This window comes from Apium graveolens, chromosome 8, assembly GCF_009905375.1.
Source record: "Apium graveolens cultivar Ventura chromosome 8, ASM990537v1, whole genome shotgun sequence".
NCBI classification, from domain to species: Eukaryota; Viridiplantae; Streptophyta; class Magnoliopsida; order Apiales; family Apiaceae; genus Apium; species Apium graveolens.
This window is the reverse complement of record NC_133654.1, coordinates 166,426,793-166,453,640: the sequence shown is the minus strand read 5'-3', so window position 1 is coordinate 166,453,640 and position 26,848 is coordinate 166,426,793. Positions and strand designations below refer to the sequence as shown.

Here is a 26,848-nt window from a genome sequence, read left to right as displayed (position 1 = left end):
AACAGTCTTTTCTATAGAAAAAAATTTAGTGAGAAACTTTTGAGTAAGATCCTCCCATGTGGTGATGAACCCTGGTGGTAGAGAAATTAACCAACACTTTGCCTTATCCCTCAGAGAAAATAGAAAAAGTTTCAGCTTCATAGCATCTTCAGTCACCCCATTGAACTTGAAAGTGTCGCAGATCTCGATGAAACCCCTAATGTGCATGTTGGGGTCTTCTGTAGGAGAACCCCCAAACTAAACCGAGTTCAGTATCATCTGAATCATGCTTGACTTGATCTGAAAAGTGTTAGCCGAGATGGCTGGTTTGATGATGCTTGACTGAATATCATTGATCTTAGGCTGAGAATAGTCCATCAGAGCCTTAGGATTTTCTGCTTGATCTCCCATCACTACTAAAGCTGATTCCTCGACTTTCTCTCCTTCCTCTACTTTCTCTTCGTCCTCAAAAACTTCCCTTCGAATCACTATAGCTTCTTCCTCGGCTTGATCCAGAGTTCTCTTACGAGTCCGCGAACGCGTATGCATACACACTCGCTAGAGTGCCTGAAACACGATAAGGAAAAGAGTAAGTAAGTAACAAAGTCTGAGTTAATAAAATTTAACGATAACTGATGAAAAACATATAAACTAAAAGTTAACACCGTGTCCCCGGCAGCGGCGCCAAAAATTTGTTAGTCGCTAAACACGCGCTAAAATTCACACAAGTATACGCGTTCGTAAGTAATATAGAATTATTTCTAGTTCGTTCCCACAGGGACATGCTTAGATTAACTTTGTGATTTATGCACTTATGCAACAATGATATGGCTATTATTCAATGCTAAGATGAATAACAAATTGAGTTTTAATTATACTACAATTAACTATTGAGAATTATACTAGAGAACATTAACTAAAGAGAGTAAAGAGAGTTGAATAATATATGACACAAACATGGGATTCTAACTTCATCAAGTACTTCATTCAATAGCCTTTTCATTCTTAACCTTAGCATGTAATGGTGATGATACTAATCAGATAACACGAAACTGATAAATGCCAACTTTCGTTGCACGAATACCATACTACCAGACATCCACAAAAGAGATAGAAGCTGAATAGACACCAATTATATTGAGACCCTATATGTCTATAGAATTTGACAACATAACGGTTTAATGCACACGTTATCTATCATGATTACATTGGGAAATTAAGATGGTTAAAATTACCTACGAATCATGCATAACAGTAACACATGAACCTATGCTAGCATGGCAAGTTCTAAATCCTTAAATTCACTGTCGCTTCATTAAAAATTAACACGCTATCTTATAAGTTCGCGACGCTCATAAGACGAATAAGCACAACCAATACTAGGTTATCATACAATCACCACACACTAAGGCATCGAAATAAATAAACTAAAGAAATCCATAGTTAAATCCGCTAGAACCCCACGATAACAATTAGCCCATAATCAGACTCATCATCAACGTGGGTTCCGATGAAAATATGGTATAATAAATGTACTTTTTATAAATAATTAATAAACAAGGTATGAAATCCAGAGTATTAGGTTCAACAAAACAAGAAACAAGCATCCAAGATTACAACTTAGAACAAAGATTTACAAGAATAAACTAGATCTTCTTCGCCTTCGTTGAATTGTACTATAGGTCTTCTTGTCGTCTTCTCCTTCAGCTCTGTTACGTCTCTCCCTTGATAAATGTCTTTTATTTAAGTATATATAGCAGCCCATGCAAAGTAGAAGTCTTCCAATTAGAAGCCAAGTAGAATCAGGATTTTAACATCCCGACCCGGCGATCTCTGTAGTTTAGGCACGGGCGCGCCGTGCTCCTGTAGAAAATTCTGCTTTTCTTCAATTCTTGCTGCAATGAGTTGGTTTACCGAGCTTTATTCCACGGACACCTTTCTAACATCATATTAGCACCAAAATAATGCTAATTCACCTGAATCCCGAATTAATGCCTGAAATGCAAAAACACTAGAAAACACATTAAAATACCAACAACTTGAGTGCAAATGCACTAATTCAAATCTTAATAGAGCATTATAAAGTGTCATAAATGCCATTCAACATATGACCAAGGGATCGTCATGGACAAACTTCACCCCTTATAAGTCAAAATCATCGAATGTCATTGATATTCTAGTCTTTGCTCGTTTTGGGGATTCTCCAACAATTTCATGAATTCTCAAGTGTAAGCCTTTCTTGAATACTTAAAGGAACTGATCGCAGTTGGTCCTCCAAAGATCATGTTGATTACTGGTCCTCTAGGTTGGGTATTTCATCCCTGATCATCCTAATCCCTCATTTGGTCATCATAGTCTCTCCTTCTGTCTTCATAGTCCCTCCTTCCATTATTTTTCCCTTCACCTTCTCTGGTGTACTTACTCAATCTCCCCTTACAAATCAAGAATTTGATATCGTATTTCAGTTGGCGGCATTCATCGGTGTCATGACTGTAATAACCCCAATTTTTGAGAAATTTTGAAACCCTTATGAATAGTGTTTTTGCTGAACGAGAAAACTTTTCATGCCACGCTATGTAGGGGTTCTGTTATTGATCTTATGGGATATTATTAGTACTCTATGTGGTATATAAGTGTATGTAAAGATCGTCAGAATCCAATTCCGAACACTTTGATTTTTCCCGGAAATCCACAAGATACGGAGAAAATTGAGTATAAGGTAACAGGATAAAAAGGATTGAAATTAAAGGATTATAGGAGAGGATCATAAAAGGAATATAATATATTGAGAAAGGTTAAGGGAACCTAAGTAATAAGATCCCGGGTATGATCCCTCAAACGATAAACGAGAACGAAAGATAAGCGAACCGTAAAACAAATAAGTGACCAAGAGACAAGCTTGTACGAGAAGCCAGGGATTGTGACATCATCAAACCACAAGGTGTGGACAAGTGGGAGCATAATGACATGTGCAAGGTGACACAAGCATGACATAGAAGGGAAGGAAGTGTGGTTGAATTATAACCACACAAAATCAAGGTTAATTAAGTCATTAACCAAAAACAACACAAAAATCAACCAACCAAGCAAATCATTTCATTTTCATCAAACAAAACACAAAAATATCTTCTTCCCAAGCTAGCTCTCGGCCCATTTCTTAAAATTTGAAGATCCAAGCTCCACCACTTACTATTTAGCAAGGTAATTATCTAAGCTTCCCCATGGATAGTTACATACTTCCTATAAGTTTAAGCTTCTAATTCCAAGCCAATCTTTTTCTATAAATCAAGGAAGAAGATGGTGAATAGTAACCTTCAAGAAATAACTTTAGTTTTCTTGAATTTTTATGAAAGATTAAGGTTATACAAGCAAGGATCAAGGTTCTTTTAGGCATTCAAAGCTCTTGGGTTGTGTTAGGAAGCTTCAAGGAGGTATAAACAACTTTCACCTTTAACTTATAGTTTGAACTTTGAGTTTTGATGAATTTATGGATGGATTAATGTATATATAGAAATATCCATGTATGTATAACAAGATCCATGTATGTTAGATAGTTTGGTTGGATTTGTGGTGATTTTGGATATGAATCTTGGTTAATGGTTAATGAATCTTAAGTTATGGTTAGTAGATCATGTTTGTGGTTGAATAAGTTGGAAAACCTTGAGATTATGGACTGACTTTGCCTTGATATAAGTTGTGTTTGATGTATTGATGATGGTTGGGTGGTTTGTAGTGAATTGGTAAAGAATTTGGAGTGGTATAAATATTGGTAATCGCGTAAACATAGCCGTCGTAACGTCCGATTTTCTTTAGACTGTTTTGTGCATAACATTAGGACCAGAGGACCCCCTGCTAGATTATGACCACTGCCATGTTTAGATAGCTCATGTTACGAGCTTCGTTTTGATATGTAGTTCGTTCGATTCCGATGCACGGTTTAGGAGAAACGACCGTTTCAAGTAACGGCGTTTCGCGAACGATACTTTTCCCCTCGCCTTACTTTGAAACATAGGTTAAAGACCTTAAAGGGCTAATTGAAGTATGAAACATTTATGTAAGGTGTAATAAGCAGTTGGTAAGACATCCGCGAAGGAATCGCTTTAAAACTCGTAAAGGTTAAATTATTAAAAATGGTGGAGCCGAGGGTACCCGAGTGACTTAAGCGAATCAGTGAACGCAAAACAAGCGTTAGAGTCTAAGTTAGTTAAAGTATAGATTTACAAGTGACTTTGGTTTAATTCCAACTTACTTGTTGTTTATAGGTTACCAGACTCGTCCCGAGCCATTCGTAACCCCAGTCGCCCAGGCAAGTTTTCTACCCGATATACTGTTGTTGTGATGTAAATATATGTATATGCATTATCTTGTGATAGTGCATGATTGTTATTAGCAAATTTTGCGATATATTGGAGCATGCTGATATGATATATATGCATGCCTGTTTCATATTCTTTCAATATATATCTGTTGGTTCAGTTGATAATACCTATGCTAGAGGATAGCGGTAACTTGCATATACCCTTAGTATAGGGACCCAAAGGTGAAAATATTTTCAAAAACCGGGAGTCGAGGATCCCGAGTAGATTTTATATATATGGATATGGATATATATATATATTTATATATTTATATATATATGGTTATAGTTTTCCAAACTATTAATCGAATAAGGTTTATTCGATAACTTTAAATTTTATTATTTATTGAATATTATTTGAATATTCATTCGAGGGCTTATGACTCTTTTATATTATTTATTGAATATTATTTGAATATTCATTTGAGGATGTATGACTCCTTTATTTTATTTAATGAATATTAATTATAATATTCATTCGAGGTATTATGACTCAGCTTATTTTATTTATTGAATATTATTTGAATATTCATTTGAGGATCTACGACTCCGATTATTTGCTGAAATATATTCTTTATTTTATTAAAGAATAAGGTGTAAATAATCAAACTTATTTTCGATTATTCAAATAAAGATAATACTTTCATATAAGTATATCTTTGGTTATTTAATACTCGTTTCAAGTATAAATTTTAATACTTCTACTTCAATTATTTTTTTTATAAAGATTATTCTTTATGGGAATATTATTTAATTAATAATATTCAGATATTTTCTAATATTCTGGGGACTGATTTACTTCATTAAATCAGCTTTACTCCAAACACTCTTTAAAGTGTTTTCGAGTCTTCAAAGTGATTTTTAAAAGTCAGAGCGGATCCCAAAACTCATTTTTATATTTAAGATCTTCCTTTTTAAGGGGATTTAAATACTCGCTCAAAACCTGGGGAATCCGGCTCTGTGGTGTATTTTATATTCGCAACAAGGTTGCAGATTTGGTAAATGAATTGATTACTTGCCCAACGTTCGGGAAGTAAGCCCCTCTCATTGAGTCGGCATAAGCGACAGGCCGGGGTACGGTCTATTATTGTGTAAGTGGCTCAGTGGGAGTCCATCAAATGCATAAGTGGCTGAGTGGCAGTCCAGCATAGGTCTTAATTATGACCAGGGTGATGACCAGTGGGGAATTCGTCCATCTACTAGTAGAAAAGGTTACTTATTGGTATCTTTGCCTGATCAGCGAGATATCGGGTTTATGCCAAAATTCTTTTCCTTTCCAAAATTCATTGGATGTTTCGAACTCTGTTCATACTTCACATAACAGAGGTTCCAGGAAATGTTTAAAGGGATATATGTATGTGGATATATATATATCGGGACTAAATAAAGTATCTCATAACTTTTTCATTCAATAATATTTCAAAGATTGAATCTATTCAAGTCTTATCTTGTGGTCTCATCAGTGGGATGAACTTTTGAAATTGATTATAACTTGAACGGTGGTAGTTCAAGTAGTATTTGGGAATGATATAAGTGTAGTGAAGTATTTGGTAACTTCATCTTTTAAACTTATATCTAATTAATAATGGTCTTATGAATGACAAAGATTTTCAGAAAAACGTTGAGACAAGGTTAGATATATGAGATCACCTTGCAACGATATTTTTTTTTATACAGTTATACACTGGGACTTTGTGTATATTATGCATGGAAGAGGACTTCCAATATTTTGAAAAGTATATATGTATATATACTGAATATTTGGCGACTTCATCGCATTAAGATATCAAACTTGGTTCATTTCTTTTGACCAAGACTTTCATGAGTATTATGAGTAGGCTCATATATTGTAAATCATTATACATATTATTTTGGTGGGCTTGCTGCTCACCCTTGCTTTATTTCTTCATCACACAACAACAGTTAAGAAAGATGGCCAGACTCCAGCAGACCCAGCGCAAGCGCGTGGGAAGCGTCCCGCGTCTTCCCGTTGATGTTGTAGCTGCTATAGCTGCAGAGGTAGATCTATTGTAGATCAGACCATCTACTTTTGAGAATCAATTATGTATAATTATAACTTGTGGCAGATAATGGCAATTAACTGTAAATTTATCAAGTAATCATTTTGGGTTGTAATAACTTTTAAATTGTGGATTCAAAGACTTGTACTTATTGAAATTTCATCTCTGAGACTATAACGGGTTGTGGTGTGTGTTAGTGTGGGGTCACAACATAAGGTTATTTATTAATTAAGTGAAGTGATATTGTGGAAAGAAAGACCGTGACGACCCGGATCCCCGACCCCGGATCTGGGGGTGTTACAGAAATGGTATCAGAGCTAAGCGTTATAAACCTCAGAGATGATGGGACGTTAAGATAATAAGTTAACTAAGATAATAAGAACTCTTGCCAAGTTCATAGTCGGGCTACCTAACGTAGCACTGACAGTTAAAACCCTTATGGGAACCCTTATAAATATCGTGATAGAAGCGTAGTTCGTTATCGTATGTGGTAGCGGGACTCCGAACCCTGAGGTTGAGGAGCAACATCGTGATGATATTTATTACTAATTGGAGATCGGATTGTGGATCCGATAGAGTGTCCTAATGTAGGACCGGATGATGTTGATATTGAGGATGTTGTCCTAGTAGGGATAGTTGTTGAGGAGGACCCCATGCAGGATCCTGACAGGATTGGATAAAGGACCACTGATGAATTGATGACCATGGTTTGGTCGACTACCAGAGGTAGGATTGGCCGGTCACTACCGGAGGTTCGTTCAAGTTTGTAAAGATAGTAACCCCTTTAACGCGGCTTACTCGTAAGACTGAGAAGTTCGAATGGACAGAGAAATGCGAGAACAGCTTTCAAGAACTGAAGCAGAGGTTGGTGATGGCCCTTATGCTGGCGTTGCCGGATGGGAAAAAGAGATTTTGTGAAGTATAGTGACGCTTCGCACAAGGGCTTAGGGTGCGTGCTTATGCAGCACGGTAAGGTAATCGCGTACATGTCAAGACAATTAAGGTAATATGAAATTCGATATCCCCACCCATGAGCTTGGGCTCGTGGCAATAGTTTTTCCCTAAAGATTGGAGGCACTACTTGTATGGAGAGAAGTGCGAGAATTACCTCAGCCATAAGTGCTCTAGTACATTCTTACGTAGAAAGAGCTCAACATACGCCAGAGGAGGCGGTTAGAGCTAATCAAGAATTATGATTGGGAGATTCGTTATCATTCGGGGAAAGCCAATATGGTGGCTGATGCCCTTAGTAAAAAGGAGAGACTCAAGATGATAATGCCTTTTGGAGAGTTTATAAGAGATTTTGAGAAAATGGAAATAGAAGTGAAGGTAACCGGAGCCGGTACCGAAAAGCTGTTTGAGATTGCAATACAGCCCGAATTATTGGAAAAGAAAATATTGTGCCAGTAAAAGTGATGAATGAAGGCAGAGAGCCAACAAATAGATATGAGATTAATACCGAGAAAGATGATAAAGGAATAATGAGGCATTCCTATAGAAATTGGGTTCCAAATGTTTAAGAGCTTAAAGATGAAATCTTAGATGAAAGCTAGTTTGAGGAATAAGATTTAGAGCAAACCCTGAACGCGATAGTCAGGGAGGTCGCCATCAAGATAGAAGGAACCCATGACATAATGGAGTGGAAAATGAGGATTTTAAATTAAAAGATGACCCCAATTATGGGGAGTAGGATGAAACATTTTATAATAAGGAAACAGAAAGTCGAGTAAGGAAAGGAGACCCGAGACGGTACTCCTATACGGCAATTCATGGACCTGTCTAGACAGAACTTAGACTATTATCCCCAACCACCACTCTGAGGAGACAGTGCGGTGGGAAATTCTTTCATGACCTTTAAGTCGCTAAGCTCTCAGAGTTCCAAGGAACAAGCTGACCCAGTCGAGGCAAGAGCCTGGCTAAAGGAAATAGATGAATCATTTGAGATTCTAAATGATTGACGAACCACAAAAGACTGTTTTGTCACTTACCCTCCCAAGAGAGAGACCACCCGCTGGTGAAAGGCCAAGGAAGGCACGGAGCAAGAGATTATAATAAACTGATTAAAGTTCAGCCAATTGTTTTCGGGATCGTAATTCCCAAGGTTATGGAATAGTGTAAAAGCTTTAGAGCCAGAACAAAGGCAGACGAGTATGATGAATTATGAATCTAAGCTGTAAAAGTTGTTAAGATTCGTTCTGAAGACGCGAATCCAGAATGACGGGATATTTGAAATCAATGCTTATGTTGTGTTGGTTCATGAAATAATGATAAGAGAAAGGAAAATAAAAAGGAATTGAAATGGAAAGGAATAAAAAGGCAACAGAGTTTGAGGAATGATAAGGGAGTTGGGTATGAGGAAACCCTAAAGACTCCTAATAATAGAAATAGAAAAGTATATGATCGTCAGGATGAGGGTGATTCACCATGAGTTAAATTGATGGTTGAAGGCATAAGAGTTATGTATATTTTATCCCCTTTAAGTTGGAAGGATTCGAGGAAACCTTGAAATAGTTCGAAGGATAAATAATGAGACGCAGATAGACTGAGGAGACAAGGAAGTAAGAAATTAGGAAAAATTGGATGAAGGAAGTGACCTTCAAGAATGTGAAGTGTAAGACCAGTGGCTTGATACCCAGAAAGGGAGACGCCAGGTATGAAAGATATCCCAACATTGAGATGACTGTTGAGATAAACAACAAAAGTAAATAAGGAATTATTAAGAAGAAGTTCACGTTGAACACGACCAATATCTTCCAGAACATCCTTGTTATCGTTACCAAATTAGGCAAGACAAGCGGATAACCGTTGTTATCTTTTGGAGGCCATATTTATTAACCTCATTTTGAATACAGACGTTATTGTGAAATTAGACATGTACTATCAAGGTGGTAATGATTGAATAAGATACCCTTATCAGGGATATATGACTTTATTTATCCATGGAAGGATGCTTGTACCTTTTTAAAGATGGAATTAAGGATAGAACATCGGTAACTTAAAACGAATCCTAGGGGAATGCATAAAGGTTGGCATTTCACCCTTAATAGGGATAGTATGAGTTTTGACAGTATGAATTGGAAAGGATTAAGGTAAAAATAACCTTTAAGGATCAGTGGAGAAATTTTTCAGAAGTAAATAGACAATGGTTCTAGTAATAGTAAATGGTATTTTGATATGCCCTGTATCTAGGGAACACAGGAGGAACGATTGAAGGATAACCTTAGAGGTTTCCAAGGAGAAAGGTAATATTCAAAATTCTCAGGAAAAAAAAAATGTTGATAAAAGAAATATGACGTAATTATAATGATGCCAAGTGGGGCACGTGTTAAACCACGAGAAAGGATGGATCGAACCAGTAAAGGTTGAAATTGTTCTAGGCAATTAGGACTTAAGATAAAAGATGTTCTAAGTATAGTTGAGAGTCAGTCGTGACAGTGATTAACCTCTAAAGACTGAGGCAATAACTTATGGAAAAATGGTGATTTTTTTTTACTCATCAGATTTTAAGGAATACATCTTCACATAAGCTGTGATTGAAATGAGGTAGAAAATTATTTGGAGGTGGTTAAAATGACATTGACTGTAAGGAAATTGTACTATCAGGAAAGGCCAAAGAGGTGGCCGACACTTTAAAGGTAAGAGGATAATTATAGGCACTTGTGCCAAAGGAATACAGTGATGATGGTTAAAACTGTGAAGGTTGTATTATGGTTTGGAAGATTGACATTCCTTCTGATGACTGTGCAATACCCAACCGTAATAGTAGTTAGTAAAGGTTTAATTCGTGTAATCGCCATGAGCGGGCTATCTATCTCAGAAGATACTATCTTGAGATAAGCCAGGACCATAGTTCAAAAAGGACCAAACAAACCTTTGAGTTAAGTTTTCTATTTAAGGCATATGATTAAGAATGGTATTAACCTGCTATCGTTGCTTTGAGCGAAACTCTTCTGCAAATTTTATCTGCTTCATGTCATGAAAGTACGTCAGAGTTTGGAGTGTTCTTCATGAATTGTGATTGGTGGTTATGTTAACTCCTTAGAAGGATTAGATACGACATGTATGGACTCCGTATGGTTAGCTATTAAGACTTCATGGAAAATGAATGACTACAGTAGGTCAGTGGTGGACCATAGTAAGGCAGCAATGATTCTGCGAGTAATGAGCTGATTACAACCGTGGGAGTTGTATTGGAATGGGAGTTGTTGAGACTGAGTACCACTAATCGGGTCGTGGTAATGTATAAGTTATCATTGATAGACTAATTAAGTAGAGTATCTACCTAGTGAATATTTATTCTTTCTTATCAATAGAGAGCCGTATTATTATACGAGGAAGGTTGCGATGCGAGCATAGAATCCTAGTAACGGTGATATATAGAATGAGATCCCAGATTCGATTTTCGATGTCGAGGGAGTTTCAAAGGTGATTGTGTATAAGCTCGAGGAAGAGCATGGGTCCATAGAATGATGGACGGGATAGAGAAAATATTTAGGCACGTGAAATGCGATGCTATAATACTTGATGTTGATATAAATACATATATGTTTTGTTCTCCTATGACAAACCTCTATAGTTCAGAGGTAGGTTCCAAGCCAGATATTTTGTGGCTGTATATTTTTTCATATATACAATTCTCTTCAGTTCGTTCTTTTCTCTTCTTTTCATTTCATGTAAGCTGAGAAGAACAACCCTTCCAGAAGGGGAGGTATTGCCGAATGACTATCTATCTTTGTGATAGAAGCCTAGTAGGATACCACATGTTGTTTAATTGCTTGTCAAGTACTAAAGGCTGGCCACCTTCTGTACTAACTATGCGATATAACAAGTGTTCATGATCATAGTGATCTCTCAACAAATTCCTTTACTTCTATTTGATTGATCAAATTTTGGAAAATAGAAACAACTAAAAAAGGAGTAATAAAGTGGTGGTAGTATGCGGAATGGGAACACATTCGTGATACTGAGGTTGACGTGGTTATTAAAAGGTTATAGAACGCTAGCGAGCAATAGTATAACCCGTATAATATTAGGAACGGAAGGTGATAGCGATTACGAACTGGAAAAGAATGGGTATTGAGAAGCAGAAGCTCTAATGATAAAAGCTATAATGAGAGTCTGTGCAATAGACTTGAAAGAATTTAGAATGATCACTTAATTCGGATTGAGTTATCTTACGACAATAGATCATATGTCATTATCGAGATGTCGCCTTATGAGATCCTTGAGGGAAGATAATGTCGATCTCCCTTATGTTAGGATGAAGTTGTAGAGCGCAAGATGCTCGGACCCGCAGTAGTCCAAAGGACCAAGGATATGATAGATCTAATCAGAGGACGGCTGGTAGTAGCCCAAGATGGACATGATAAGTATGTTGATTTGACACGAAAGGATAAAGAGTATGAAATAGGGGACCTAGTAATGTTATAGGTATCCCTTGGAAAGGATTGATGAGGTTCGGAAAGAAAGGAAAGCTAAGTCTACAATTTGTTGGACCCTTGGATATATTAAGACGTTTGGGAAGTTAGCATATAAGCTAGCCCTAACCCCGAATATGTAGCAAGTTCATAACGTGTTCCACGTATCAATGTTAAGGAAGTGTAATTCGGATGCCAGTCAAATAGGGGCATATGAGCGCATAGATATGCAACCCGACGTAACCTATATGGAGCAACCAGGAAGGGTTATAGAGTGAAAAGGAACAAGTGCTTAGGAGAAGGATTATCAAACTAGGCAGAGTTTGGTGGTAGAACCACAATGTGGAAAATTGACTCGAGAGTTAGAAAGTGTAATGCTAAGAAAGTATCCCCATTTGTTTTCTATCTGATTCCGGGACGGAATCCTTTTAAGGAGGGGAGACTGTAATAACCCCAATTTTTGAGAAATTTTGAAACCCTTATGAATAGTGTTTTTGCTGAACGAGAAAACTTTTCATGCCACGCTATGTAGGGGTTCTGTTATTGATCTTATGGGATATTATTAGTACTCTATGTGGTATATAAGTGTATGTAAAGATCGTCAGAATCCAATTCCGAACACTTTGATTTTTCCCGGAAATCCACAAGATACGGAGAAAATTGAGTATAAGGTAACAGGATAAAAAGGATTGAAATTAAAGGATTATAGGAGAGGATCATAAAAGGAATATAATATATTGAGAAAGGTTAAGGGAACCTAAGTAATAAGATCCCGGGTATGATCCCTCAAACGATAAACGAGAACGAAAGATAAGCGAACCGTAAAACAAATAAGTGACCAAGAGACAAGCTTGTACGAGAAGCCAGGGATTGTGACATCATCAAACCACAAGGTGTGGACAAGTGGGAGCATAATGACATGTGCAAGGTGACACAAGCATGACATAGAAGGGAAGGAAGTGTGGTTGAATTATAACCACACAAAATCAAGGTTAATTAAGTCATTAACCAAAAACAACACAAAAATCAACCAACCAAGCAAATCATTTCATTTTCATCAAACAAAACACAAAAATATCTTCTTCCCAAGCTAGCTCTCGGCCCATTTCTTAAAATTTGAAGATCCAAGCTCCACCACTTACTATTTAGCAAGGTAATTATCTAAGCTTCCCCATGGATAGTTACATACTTCCTATAAGTTTAAGCTTCTAATTCCAAGCCAATCTTTTTCTATAAATCAAGGAAGAAGATGGTGAATAGTAACCTTCAAGAAATAACTTTAGTTTTCTTGAATTTTTATGAAAGATTAAGGTTATACAAGCAAGGATCAAGGTTCTTTTAGGCATTCAAAGCTCTTGGGTTGTGTTAGGAAGCTTCAAGGAGGTATAAACAACTTTCACCTTTAACTTATAGTTTGAACTTTGAGTTTTGATGAATTTATGGATGGATTAATGTATATATAGAAATATCCATGTATGTATAACAAGATCCATGTATGTTAGATAGTTTGGTTGGATTTGTGGTGATTTTGGATATGAATCTTGGTTAATGGTTAATGAATCTTAAGTTATGGTTAGTAGATCATGTTTGTGGTTGAATAAGTTGGAAAACCTTGAGATTATGGACTGACTTTGCCTTGATATAAGTTGTGTTTGATGTATTGATGATGGTTGGGTGGTTTGTAGTGAATTGGTAAAGAATTTGGAGTGGTATAAATATTGGTAATCGCGTAAACATAGCCGTCGTAACGTCCGATTTTCTTTAGACTGTTTTGTGCATAACATTAGGACCCGAGGACCCCCTGCTAGATTATGACCACTGCCATGTTTAGATAGCTCATGTTACGAGCTTCGTTTTGATATGTAGTTCGTTCGATTCCGATGCACGGTTTAGGAGAAACGACCGTTTCAAGTAACGGCGTTTCGCGAACGATACTTTTCCCCTCGCCTTACTTTGAAACATAGGTTAAAGACCTTAAAGGGCTAATTGAAGTATGAAACATTTATGTAAGGTGTAATAAGCAGTTGGTAAGACATCCGCGAAGGAATCGCTTTAAAACTCGTAAAGGTTAAATTATTAAAAATGGTGGAGCCGAGGGTACCCGAGTGACTTAAGCGAATCAGTGAACGCAAAACAAGCGTTAGAGTCTAAGTTAGTTAAAGTATAGATTTACAAGTGACTTTGGTTTAATTCCAACTTACTTGTTGTTTATAGGTTACCAGACTCGTCCCGAGCCATTCGTAACCCCAGTCGCCCAGGCAAGTTTTCTACCCGATATACTGTTGTTGTGATGTAAATATATGTATATGCATTATCTTGTGATAGTGCATGATTGTTATTAGCAAATTTTGCGATATATTGGAGCATGCTGATATGATATATATGCATGCCTGTTTCATATTCTTTCAATATATATCTGTTGGTTCAGTTGATAATACCTATGCTAGAGGATAGCGGTAACTTGCATATACCCTTAGTATAGGGACCCAAAGGTGAAAATATTTTCAAAAACCGGGAGTCGAGGATCCCGAGTAGATTTTATATATATGGATATGGATATATATATATATTTATATATTTATATATATATGGTTATAGTTTTCCAAACTATTAATCGAATAAGGTTTATTCGATAACTTTAAATTTTATTATTTATTGAATATTATTTGAATATTCATTCGAGGGCTTATGACTCTTTTATATTATTTATTGAATATTATTTGAATATTCATTTGAGGATGTATGACTCCTTTATTTTATTTAATGAATATTAATTATAATATTCATTCGAGGTATTATGACTCAGCTTATTTTATTTATTGAATATTATTTGAATATTCATTTGAGGATCTACGACTCCGATTATTTGCTGAAATATATTCTTTATTTTATTAAAGAATAAGGTGTAAATAATCAAACTTATTTTCGATTATTCAAATAAAGATAATACTTTCATATAAGTATATCTTTGGTTATTTAATACTCGTTTCAAGTATAAATTTTAATACTTCTACTTCAATTATTTTTTTTATAAAGATTATTCTTTATGGGAATATTATTTAATTAATAATATTCAGATATTTTCTAATATTCTGGGGACTGATTTACTTCATTAAATCAGCTTTACTCCAAACACTCTTTAAAGTGTTTTCGAGTCTTCAAAGTGATTTTTAAAAGTCAGAGCGGATCCCAAAACTCATTTTTATATTTAAGATCTTCCTTTTTAAGGGGATTTAAATACTCGCTCAAAACCTGGGGAATCCGGCTCTGTGGTGTATTTTATATTCGCAACAAGGTTGCAGATTTGGTAAATGAATTGATTACTTGCCCAACGTTCGGGAAGTAAGCCCCTCTCATTGAGTCGGCATAAGCGACAGGCCGGGGTACGGTCTATTATTGTGTAAGTGGCTCAGTGGGAGTCCATCAAATGCATAAGTGGCTGAGTGGCAGTCCAGCATAGGTCTTAATTATGACCAGGGTGATGACCAGTGGGGAATTCGTCCATCTACTAGTAGAAAAGGTTACTTATTGGTATCTTTGCCTGATCAGCGAGATATCGGGTTTATGCCAAAATTCTTTTCCTTTCCAAAATTCATTGGATGTTTCGAACTCTGTTCATACTTCACATAACAGAGGTTCCAGGAAATGTTTAAAGGGATATATGTATGTGGATATATATATATCGGGACTAAATAAAGTATCTCATAACTTTTTCATTCAATAATATTTCAAAGATTGAATCTATTCAAGTCTTATCTTGTGGTCTCATCAGTGGGATGAACTTTTGAAATTGATTATAACTTGAACGGTGGTAGTTCAAGTAGTATTTGGGAATGATATAAGTGTAGTGAAGTATTTGGTAACTTCATCTTTTAAACTTATATCTAATTAATAATGGTCTTATGAATGACAAAGATTTTCAGAAAAACGTTGAGACAAGGTTAGATATATGAGATCACCTTGCAACGATATTTTTTTTTATACAGTTATACACTGGGACTTTGTGTATATTATGCATGGAAGAGGACTTCCAATATTTTGAAAAGTATATATGTATATACTGAATATTTGGCGACTTCATCGCATTAAGATATCAAACTTGGTTCATTTCTTTTGACCAAGACTTTCATGAGTATTATGAGTAGGCTCATATATTGTAAATCATTATACATATTATTTTGGTGGGCTTGCTGCTCACCCTTGCTTTATTTCTTCATCACACAACAACAGTTAAGAAAGATGGCCAGACTCCAGCAGACCCAGCGCAAGCGCGTGGGAAGCGTCCCGCGTCTTCCCGTTGATGTTGTAGCTGCTATAGCTGCAGAGGTAGATCTATTGTAGATCAGACCATCTACTTTTGAGAATCAATTATGTATAATTATAACTTGTGGCAGATAATGGCAATTAACTGTAAATTTATCAAGTAATCATTTTGGGTTGTAATAACTTTTAAATTGTGGATTCAAAGACTTGTACTTATTGAAATTTCATCTCTGAGACTATAACGGGTTGTGGTGTGTGTTAGTGTGGGGTCACAGCATAAGGTTATTTATTAATTAAGTGAAGTGATATTGTGGAAAGAAAGACCGTGACGACCCGGATCCCCGACCCCGGATCTGGGGGTGTTACAATGACCGACATCCTTGTAGAATCGATAATACTTGCTTTTATCTAATTTAGCAGAATTAGCCTTCAGTGGCTTTGGCCAACGAACATCTCTATCCTTCGCAATCTCCATAAAGATTTGAGTTCTAGGAGCGTTCAATCTTGCATATTCAGTAAACTTTTTCCCAGGTCCACCTTTCTTCGGAGATGAATCAGAATCCTTGTTAGCCCGATGATACTTGTCCTTTACATCATACTCACACCCTTCTTGCACTTCTTGCTTCCGGTGGACTCATTACTTATATCTACTTTCTTCATACTCTCCTCAACCTTGATATACTTCCCAGACCTGTCTTGGAGTTGTAACATGCTCTACGGTGGGCGATATGCCAAAGACATCCTAAAAAAATCATCCGTAGTTCCTTGTTGCAGGGCTATCATGACCACTTTATCATCAAGAACCGGGACCTTCAATGTCTCTTTTATAAATCGATTTAAGTAGTCTCTAGGGGATTCCTTTGCTCCATGCACAACACCCATGAGAGATGCTGAACTCTTTTCATCAACTCTACCACTGATGGATTGTTTAATGAAGACTTGACTTAGATATCTGAAGGATCCAATCGAAATGGGGGTAGATGGCTATACCACCATTGAGCCATGCCCGACATGGTTTGAGGGAAGGCCCGACATTTGATGGCATCGTTGATGAGTTACGGAAACAGTGCATTGGAAAAAGTCATCACATGATTCATCTGATCTCCAATCCCATCATAAGTCTTTATAGTGAACATCTTGAACATTCTTGTGCTACGGGTATTCATAATCTCTTCTGTGAAAGGCGAAGTCGGATCTTCAGGAATTCCAAGGGGTAGTAGTTCAATAGGGTTGCCTTGAGGAGCATCCACCGTCCTTCTTGAAGGATTCTCTTCCAAGTCAATGAATTGAGTAGCTTCTCTAGCTCTTCCAACCCTGTTAGGCCTTGGTGGCTATATGGCCTGACTAATCTTCATGTCCATCTTAAGCCTCAGGATTTCCGCTTCATGAGCGTGTATCCTTTCTTCAAAAGTTTGAGACTCCATCCCTTGTGTCTCCTGAAAATTGAGGCTCTTTGTCCCTACGCCTCCTCCTATGATGGGCATCCTCGTTAATTGACTGATCGCTCTCCTAAGTGGTATGAGGCCCATAAAATCTCGCTCATCATTGTGTGGAGCTAAATCTCTAATGTCATTAGGATCGTTCCATGGTTGTGGTTGAGGTGGTGGAGGAAACCTATTTTCTCCAACCTCAGAGTATAATGATATCCGAGGGGAGGGGTTCACCGGTCTATGGTGCACCACAATTGACATCTCAAAACTAACAGGTTGTGTTCCCAAAGGAACGTTCAGAGTTAAGCTTTGAGGATTCGTCCCTAGAGTCGGGATAGGCTGAGATCTAGGTGGGATGACGGGATTATTCATCCCTTGAGTATTGTAAGTCGAATGAGGTGGAATCTCAATGGTAGATGAGATCATTTTAGTAGCTCTAGCCGATGTTCTTCCTGGATCGTTGTTTCCGCTTTATGTGGTTACCATGGTTGATGACTTTTTCCCACAGATGGCGTCAAATATTGTGGGTAAGAACTAGGTTATATTTATTATGTTTATTTAATACTAGGGTTTAATGGTTGCGTTTGCGTTTCTTGGCTTAAATATGCCTTCACAAGATGTCTATGTATCTCTTTGTGTTTAGAGAATCAAGTCTAAACATAGTTATTAATGGAGGAGTAAGATCATTTATATAGATGTTGGATGTCCATGTATTGGAATAGGGTTGGGAGACTTGGTGAGTAAGTCTTCGTCTTTGATTTGAAATTAGAGTCCTAAAACGTAAGAAGCAGATTCCTTGGTTTAGATGCGTTAGGAGGCTATTTTTCATAGAGTTGTATCCTTAACCGGATAAATTTAATGAGTTGTTAAATTACCCCATTTATTAATTACGAAATTAAAAAATAATCAGGATTTTAGACATCATTTATTGAGATTAGTAATTAAACCATATTACGTCTAATTAATATAGCATTAATTATGCTTTCAGACCTATTTTAGCCCGTATCAATCTTAAACTTGAAAAATCTAGATAAATATCTAGATTTTAAAAAGTCCGGATATACCTCGATTAAATGTGAAGGGGTTGTAAAATATTTGATACCTTTGATCTTAATTAAAAATTATTTTTTATCATTTGGGATTTAAGTTTTCAAATTTAATTAATCAATAAATGTAAAATGACAATCGACCTACGATTTGAACAAATGCGCTAAATGTGTTAAAAAATTTGTTGATTGTAACATTTAAATTAATTATATTTTTGGTTATATTAAATAAATTATATAATAAAGTGACAGTTAAGTATGCATTGTGTATATCATATTTTTCGATGCGACACGTATCTTGTTCGAACCCGCTTCCATTTAAGTTAATTGGATGGTGAGGAAAAAGATTTGATCAAGAAAAAGTTGGCTAACTTTCACTTAAAAGAATATAAATCGAAGATAATGCATAATAATTTAATGCTTTTCGAATTGTTCAAAACCCGCTTTTATTTAAATTTTGTAGTTTAAAGTAGATATAATTTATATTTGTAATTTTTTTATTTCATCCATTATTATGTTTCAATATATAAATAAAGAATTAGAACATGAGCATATTAAAAAATTCTTTATTTAAATATTAAAAATGTTAAGTAGTGAAAATTATTATATCACAAATACTTTTAAAAAAAGTTAAATGAAAGACCGTCTCGAAACACATATCACGAGTAATATCCAATATTTTGTGATATTATTTTTAATTACTTTTAATTTTATTAAATTAAAATTAAATTTTTTATTACTTATTTTACGTTGTATAAAAAAAGTACACATTGAATACAATATTAATTATAAAACAATAGTTGTTAATATAAATAAATTTGTGCGCAAGTAAGCTTAAACCAAATTATTATTTGTACATATTTTTAATTTTTTCATGCATATTTAAAAGGGATAAAGACATTTTTAACAAATAAAAGTTAAGCCGGCTCCATCAAATATTCATTAAATCTACCTCCTCGATGAAATATTGAGATAGTTAAAAATGGGTGGTCATCTAACTTTCTTATTTATCTAACTTTCTTATTTATCGGATATCATGGACTTTTGACTAAAAATAAATATAATTTAATGTTTGTTCTTTTTTAGAACAATTTTATAATAAATAAATAAAAAATTAAGTAAGCGTATGATAAACGTTAATATTTATAATTTTAAATTATTTTAATTAGTAGAGTTACTGTGAATAAAAAAAAGTTAAAAAAATAAATTTTAAATTTGACCAATAATTTACAAAATTATTTTTGCACTCGATTTTAGCGGCCGAAAAAACGAGTACTCCAAACCGATTATTCGGGAGTCGCTAATTTTTAGAACCCCGTGTATACGTAATTTTGTTATCTACATTTGGTTGGGGTTGTTTTGGGGGTTTAAGCAAATTGGGGTTTATGACCTTACAACACAAGTTGAAGATAGAACTCATTCAAGTTGAAGAAACCAGCTTTTAGGTAATGGATGTTCTATATTTCATACTATTACTTCATATATGTACATCATATTCTATCTGTTGGATGACAAAATTCTAATTCATTTCTGGGTTTGCTGTACAACTGTCTTGTCTGAAACCCCTTTTTTTCTTTGATTTTGTGCATTTTTCATCTCTAAAATCTTTGAGTAATTTATTATCCTTGATGCTTTATTAGCTATTCGAAGTTTGGTCTTTTTCTTGTTCTTTAAAAGTGGAATTAAGTTGACATCTTTATTAGGTTTATAATGATGCTACCACTTCTAGAAATGGTCTAATCTGGGAACAAATGCGTGTATGATAAGATTTAAGTCCAATTCAGCCTGATTATGTTATCGCGGGTCTTATAAATATGGTTTACATAGTATAAATTAAAATGATATTCAGCTTGCTAACAAAGTGTTGGTGCAGTGGTTAAGCTCTTGTACCCCTTGCGGGAGTTCAGGAGTTCGACCCCTGGCGTGTGATATCAGGTATCATGTTTTAAATTTGGTACAGGACGTCACTGAACTGACTCCGAGGTCTCCTTTATACTTGAGAGCAGTACTAAGTTTTCTTCTAATGACTATCTGCTCATCCACGTTTCTGGCACCATCATATCTGCTATTTAATGCATCTTCAAGTGTCTTATTGCACATGTTGAATGTCATATTTAGCTATTTTATTCTAAGCTAAATTTTTACATTTGTAATTGATTTACTTTGTAGAATGGCACTGCAGCAAACACTATGGATGCTGCCTTTATTCTATCCCATGCAAGAAACAAATATGAAGTGCTCACCTTTGTTATCTCGTAATGGTCCTTTTACAATATACAAATTGAGCTGCAGTGAATTTAGTAGTTCCAGAAGGAACTCCGTTGGCTTTTCATCGCCATACTTTTTGAAGTTAGAATTGCTGGTTGGTTTTTCCTTCTTTTCGTATTATATTTTAATCTATATATATTAATGTGTTTTATACACTGAATGGAATTATAATTTAGGTTAATAATCTGAAAAGAAGTAGCCTTAGAGCTTCTAAAGTAGTCGATGAACTGAAGTCTGATGATGGAAAAGATAAAGGAGAGGGAAAATATAGTTCAAGTGATGGGGAGGATGATACTTTTGTTAGTGATGAAGAAGAAAGAAAGGTATGGAGAAGAAAAATTAGAGAAGTAATTGATATGAATCCGGATGTTGAGGAAGAGGTGGATCCTGTTGAGAGAAGTAAAAAGATGCAGAAGCTTTTAGCTGATTACCCCCTTGTTGTGGAAGAGGATGACCCTGATTGGCCTGAAGATGCTGATGGACGCGGTTTCGGCTTGGATCAATTTTTTAATAAGATCACCATCAAAAATGTCAAGAAGGATGTAGATGATGAGAAGTATGATAGTGATAATGAAATTGTATGGCAAGATGATGACTATATACGTCCAATTAAAGACATTACTGGATCAGAGTGGGAAGAGGCTGTTTTTAAGGACATTAGCCCTTTAATTGTTCTCGTTCATAATCGTTATAAACGGTGAGTTCTATTCCTCTGTAGTGAAATTGTTCATTCAGACAGTATTTGACCCTCCACTTGAACTTGTTTTCTTTTACACTTTGCTTTACAGGGAATCACTTGTAAGACTTGATCCTTGTTGAAGGGGTTTTTATTCCTTATTTTTTATTTCTGTAAAATATTGCCTTACCGTGCAACCATATCTTCCGGCGTGTTTAGTTATAGGTGCTTAAAGACTTCGGCTTAATTGCAGACTGGAGCCTCTTTTACTGCTTGTATATTGTTGACACCTAAGAATTGTCTCTCAATACCTATAGCTAATTTTTTTAATGCTCAGACTTCAATATATCATAATTCTTTTCCTGCCATAGGTTATAATATATTGTTTTTGAATTTGTTAGTATATTGTATGATAGCTATTTAGTAAACCAGAAATAGTATTTAATGTTTTAGTCTCCAGTAGTAGATGAAATTTTTAGCCTGCTAATAGTTTTCAATATTCTTCTTTAACCAATGACATGTGTCACTGTAATATCCCGTAATTTTTAGAATTTGATTAATAATAGAATAATAGACTAAAAAGGATTAAAATTAGATAAAGATTAAGATTTAAAGTTTGGATTAGACTAATGAGCCTAAAATTTGGATAAAATTCTAATATGGATAACTTGTAGGTTAAGAAATAGGGTTTTGTATCGTTATAAATACATCATATTCGTCTTCCTTGTTTTTAATATCAAAATTCGTAGAGCTTTTATACACCAAAATTTGCAATCTTGTAAAATTCGTAGAAAATTCATCGTAAGTCAGAATTCGTTGGTTTTGGACTTTTCAGGAAAGGTCTTTTCGTTCTCTACAACTTCCGCGTTTCGTGTTTTTCCAAAAAAACGTCATTTAGAAGGTCAAAAAGGGAAAATTAGAATCTAATTAAAATTGGAATCGTGGAGAAGTTCAATATTTTAGATGTTTTGTGTTTGATGGGTTGCTAAGGATTGAATATGTGTTTCTGGTGAATTACCTCTTTGCGTAACCGAGGTAAGTAACTATTCGTTGCTCCGTATTACTTGTTTACTTATGTGTTTTCTTGTAAGTAACTTTCCATTGCTCTGTCTTATTTGTTTGCCTACATGTTTTGTAAGTAACCATTCGTTCCTCCTTATATTTTGAAACATGAATTATCTGTTTGATTACGTAAGTGAATCTTTATTGCTCCGTATGTGTTGTGTAATGTGCCATATTATGTGTGATTAGATGTTCTCCGATATTTGTTTAGTTATTATAAGTATGGTATGTGATTAATAAGATAATGAATTTTCGGAAATCCCCAGTCTTAGTCATGTATAAGAATTAGAACCCGATCACTGGGTAGTGTGATACATATAACTTAAAACTAGTTTGCGCACGTTCTGGAACACATCGATACCTTGTCAAGATTTAGTTTCACTTGTCGACGGACGTAAATTAGCCCCCCATCGAATAAGAATAAGAACCCGGTCACTTGGGAAGTGTGGCATAAAGTATAAGATGCCGGTCACTGGTAAAGTGTGGCATAATCTGTGGCATAAAGTACAGATTAGTTGTTGACTTGTATCTATAAAAGTCCCAAACACTCTTATTCTTATCGATGTGGGATGTTACAAACACCCCTCTTATAAACTCGACGTCCTTGTCGAGCCCACAAACACACATACGGAACCTCACACATACGGAACCTTGGCAGTGGCTCTGCACTTCTGACCAACCTGGCTCTGATACCATTTATAACATCCAAGCCCGCGAACGAATGCGTACCGGACCCAAAAGCGAGCAATTTTGGTACATATCAGTTGTTCACTTGTATCTATAAAAGTCCCAAACACTCTTATTCTTATTGATGTGAGATGTTACAGTCACATATTTAGACTCTGCTGATCATATCTTTTTAGAATGAAATGTTGTTATTCGGACATTATTATCTTGAGATGCTACTCCATCTTATATTGGCCATCTTCCTTCTTTTTATTCACTGAAGATAGTAGTTTCTCTTAATTCTTGAAATCTTTGAAACTTATATATATCGAGTTTTGGGATTTTGTCATTGTTCAAGTGCTTATCAGTGCAACCTTTTTTTTATTCCTGCAAAGTCCTTGTTCTACACATTATCTGCTTGTATTTGGTATTTATCCTCTTAATAAATACCAACTTCAAAGAAAATCTGAAGACTGTAAGATGAAGGCGCTTTTGCTAAACTACCTATATACCTCAAAAGAGAGCTGCCAGGGAATACCCAGATAGCATTATGCATGATCTAAACACTGTACCCACATGGGACTTTTATGTTGTCGATGAAGGAACTTAGTAGAAGACAGACAAATATAATCATGATCTCTGAACCAAGATTTAATAAGAAAAGCTATACTAACATGTAGGATTGTTAGAGCCTAGAGGATCTCCTGTACATTAAGTGATCTAGTAATAAGGGCATAAAAAGCTTGGACATCTACATATTGAAGTAGAACCTTGATAAATAATACCCCATAAGGCCACAGTGAATTAATATTTTTTCTTTTGAGTCCCAATGTAATAGAGACAATGCATTTTTAAAATCGATAAATTAATAATCTTGATAGAACAGTATAATTCACCGGATACGAGGTTATTAAATTTATAGAAGTTTAACTTTATTATGCTTTTCATTGTAAAATAAACAAATACTGGCACCTAAGTTTTGTTGTTGATTAACAACTATGGCAATCTTGTCTTTATGCAGGCCGAAGGAAAACGAAAAAATCCAAAATGAATTGGAGAAAGCCATACACATTATATGGAACTGCAGACTACCATCGCCCAGAGTAAGAACTTATTTATGAAAGTATAGCAGCTATGAGAATGTTTGATTTATTTTTCTTCGTGCACTGTTCATATTTTCCTTAGCTATTGCACTTCAGATGTCTTATTTGTTATTTTTTTATCTTCAAAAAAGTGTGTAGCTCTTGATGCTGTCGTCGAGTGTGATTTGGTGTCTGCTCTTCAAGTTTCCCAGTTTCCCGAGCTTATCTTCACAAAAGCTGGGAAGATCTTACATCGAGAAAAAGGTAAAGGTTTTAAGAGAATTATTGTAACATGAGGTTTTCCTCGTGCCTAAACATTGAACAGTGAACGGGACCTTAATATTTTGTCTTTTTTTTTCTTTTTTTTCTGCCATCAGCAATTCGAACAGCAGATGAGTTGTCAAAAATTATGGCATTCTTTTATTATGGAGCAGCAAAGCCTCCTTGTTTGTCTACTACCGGAAATATTGAGGAGTCAATCCCTTCCATTCCAGTTGGTAATAGATAGAGCCAAACTAGGATTTATACGATATGCTGTCTTGTTGCTTCAGACAAAAAAGCAGATATTGCGAATATCAAATCACCTTAAAGTTGTGATGAGCAATATTACAGTAAAAATATGTAGAACTCAAAAATCTCCTTGTATTCAGCTTTATATATGTTTGAGTGATGCGATGCAAGACTTCTGCTTGTTGCTCTGCCATGTCCATTTTGTGAAACTATTTATATTTTGAGTTTATTTCTACTGTTTTCCAGCCGGAAAAAGAAAATACACTAGAACTTAATTCAGTTGTCTTCTCACAACTGGCAAAAAAAAAACTTAACTTTAGTTTATTTATGTAGTTGCTGCATAATTGCTTAATGATGATGATCGATGTTACAGTGATGAAATTAGGTTTGTGTATGGTCATTACTTATTAGAAAATTTAAGGCTCAATATACAGGCAAACTAGTGTTGCACTGTTGGGGTTGTGTTTTCTCAGAAATAATTGCATAGGAGACAGATAAATGTAGAAGATAGCCACTGGCTCACAATGGAAGATATCAAACCACTCTTCATTCTACTCATCCTTTTTTCTTGTAACAGAGTAGATTGTATAAAATATATATGCTTGTATCTTAGTATATTGAGTGTTGTAAAGATCACAATAGTAAATACCAAATACTACAGTAATGGAATTGGAGGGAACACACACGCTAATATTTCCGAGATTGATAGCATATTTCTTGTGATGCTTGAAACTTCGGAAACTAATTGTTGTAAAGATTACAACAACAAAAGGTGTTGTGGTAGTGGAAGCGGAAGGCAAATAGCTGGCCAAGGTTTTCTCCATTGAATTTACAGTCAGCTACACCAACAATCCGTTTCTTTGTCTTTCCTCCAAATACTGTGAGGCATTTCCCAGTACTGCGTGAGAACCAGAATCGATATTCCCTATGATTCAGATGTGTGGGTGGACTGTATGACTTCCAATCTGCTTCAGCTAAACTCTTCAGGGATTTTAAAGCACGAAGGCTCACCTTGCCATGCTTGTCAACTGTGAGGTAGTTCTGCCCTCCTGAACACTTGTCCATATAGTTGCTGAACCTGACTCCATAAAAATAGTGCATGTCAATTGTTTAAGTGTAATTCTTATGCTAAATGGATGCACCATTGCAACATGTTCAGTATATACTTGTTTACTTTTGTACTTATAGTTATGTTGCTATTTTATGATATTGATTTTATAGGCTAATCTTGTGTAGAACTCTCATCTTTAGATAATTCTCAAGAACATTGTGGATACCTGTGATAGCCAGAAGCTGCACCGGAAGTGGATTGCCACCCAAAATAAGCATTATATTCGGTCGATGCACCCCCTTCAATATTTGGCACTGAATAAACTCCTCTATCATTGGCATCCACATAATCAGATTGCAAAGCTCCAGCAATGAGTGTGTTATCATATGCAGTCATATGAGGGTAGGCTTCACTTGCAGGACATTTACTCGTATCACATGCAGAACACTGATTGCATAAACTTTCACTTTTTAACTTCTTAGGCGCACCTTCAGCAAAGGCATGACATATCCCTATGACCAGGAGAGCGAGAAAGAGGCTTCTGTATCCATCCATGGTGGTTTTCTTGTTTCCTCAATCACTCTATTTCAGGTACTGTAATGAGGCCTGAATGATTTTATACTAATGTTTCTTGATATTATCAACCACTCATGTTACAAGGGATGTGCCTAATATTTGTCCTCAGTGGTTGGACAGAACAAATCTGAATATTTTAAATGCTGGATGTTTCACTAGTAAATTCATAGATGTTAACAACATGAAAACTGTAAGACCATCCTATGATTTAAGTAGGTTTAAGTATATCAATTAGTTAACTCTTCTGTTTCACGTTTATAGTAGATTATGTTCCCTAGTAGATCTTATGTTGTGGATTAAATAAATAAATCTGGAAGAGGCCAATGAATATCATGTAATGTAGGTCAGGAAACCAGCTCAGCATATTATTCCATATTTTCTTGTTTATGTCGTTAATAAAAGTTGGACTTGGAGATTCCATAAATATCTCATAAGTCATATAAC

General features: G+C 35.5%; 2 protein-coding genes across 3 annotated transcripts; one reads left to right on the top strand and one right to left on the bottom strand.

Moving 5' to 3' along the window:
- Positions 1-19,801: 19,801 nt before the first annotated feature.
- LOC141677910 (thioredoxin-like fold domain-containing protein MRL7L, chloroplastic) lies at positions 19,802-25,012 on the top strand. 2 transcript variants are annotated; one of them, XM_074484034.1, is made up of 7 exons: positions 19,851-19,958; positions 20,387-20,448; positions 20,683-20,875; positions 20,958-21,478; positions 24,207-24,288; positions 24,420-24,531; positions 24,645-25,012. In XM_074484034.1, the coding sequence occupies exons 3-7, from the start codon at positions 20,684-20,686 to the stop codon at positions 24,773-24,775; spliced, it is 1,038 nt and encodes a 345-aa protein (XP_074340135.1). In that variant the 5' UTR covers positions 19,851-19,958; positions 20,387-20,448; position 20,683; the 3' UTR covers positions 24,776-25,012. The 2 variants fall into 2 exon arrangements, with proteins under 2 accessions (XP_074340134.1, XP_074340135.1); XM_074484033.1 differs by lacking the exon at positions 20,387-20,448 and having other exon boundaries at positions 19,802-19,958.
- A 292-nt stretch (positions 25,013-25,304) lies between these two features.
- On the bottom strand, positions 25,305-26,398 carry LOC141677911 (uncharacterized). The gene is made up of 2 exons (XM_074484035.1): positions 26,055-26,398; positions 25,305-25,855 (listed from the first exon to the last, which is right to left on the bottom strand). The coding sequence occupies exons 1-2, from the start codon at positions 26,381-26,383 to the stop codon at positions 25,519-25,521; spliced, it is 666 nt and encodes a 221-aa protein (XP_074340136.1). The 5' UTR covers positions 26,384-26,398; the 3' UTR covers positions 25,305-25,518.
- Between the last annotated feature and the right edge of the window lie 450 nt (positions 26,399-26,848).

Excerpts from the sequence above, each read along its gene's own strand:
- LOC141677910 (XM_074484033.1), top strand. The coding sequence starts at position 20,684 with ATGGCACTGCAGCAAACACTATGGATGCTGCCTTTATTCTATCCCATG. Across the intron at positions 20,876-20,957 it reads TTTTGAAGTTAGAATTGCTG|GTTAATAATCTGAAAAGAAG; the intron begins GTTGGTTTTTCC and ends ATTATAATTTAG. Across the intron at positions 21,479-24,206 it reads GTTCATAATCGTTATAAACG|GCCGAAGGAAAACGAAAAAA; the intron begins GTGAGTTCTATT and ends GTCTTTATGCAG.
- LOC141677911 (XM_074484035.1), bottom strand. The coding sequence starts at position 26,383 with ATGGATGGATACAGAAGCCTCTTTCTCGCTCTCCTGGTCATAGGGATA. Across the intron at positions 25,856-26,054 it reads GCAGCTTCTGGCTATCACAG|GTTCAGCAACTATATGGACA; the intron begins GTATCCACAATG and ends TTATGGAGTCAG.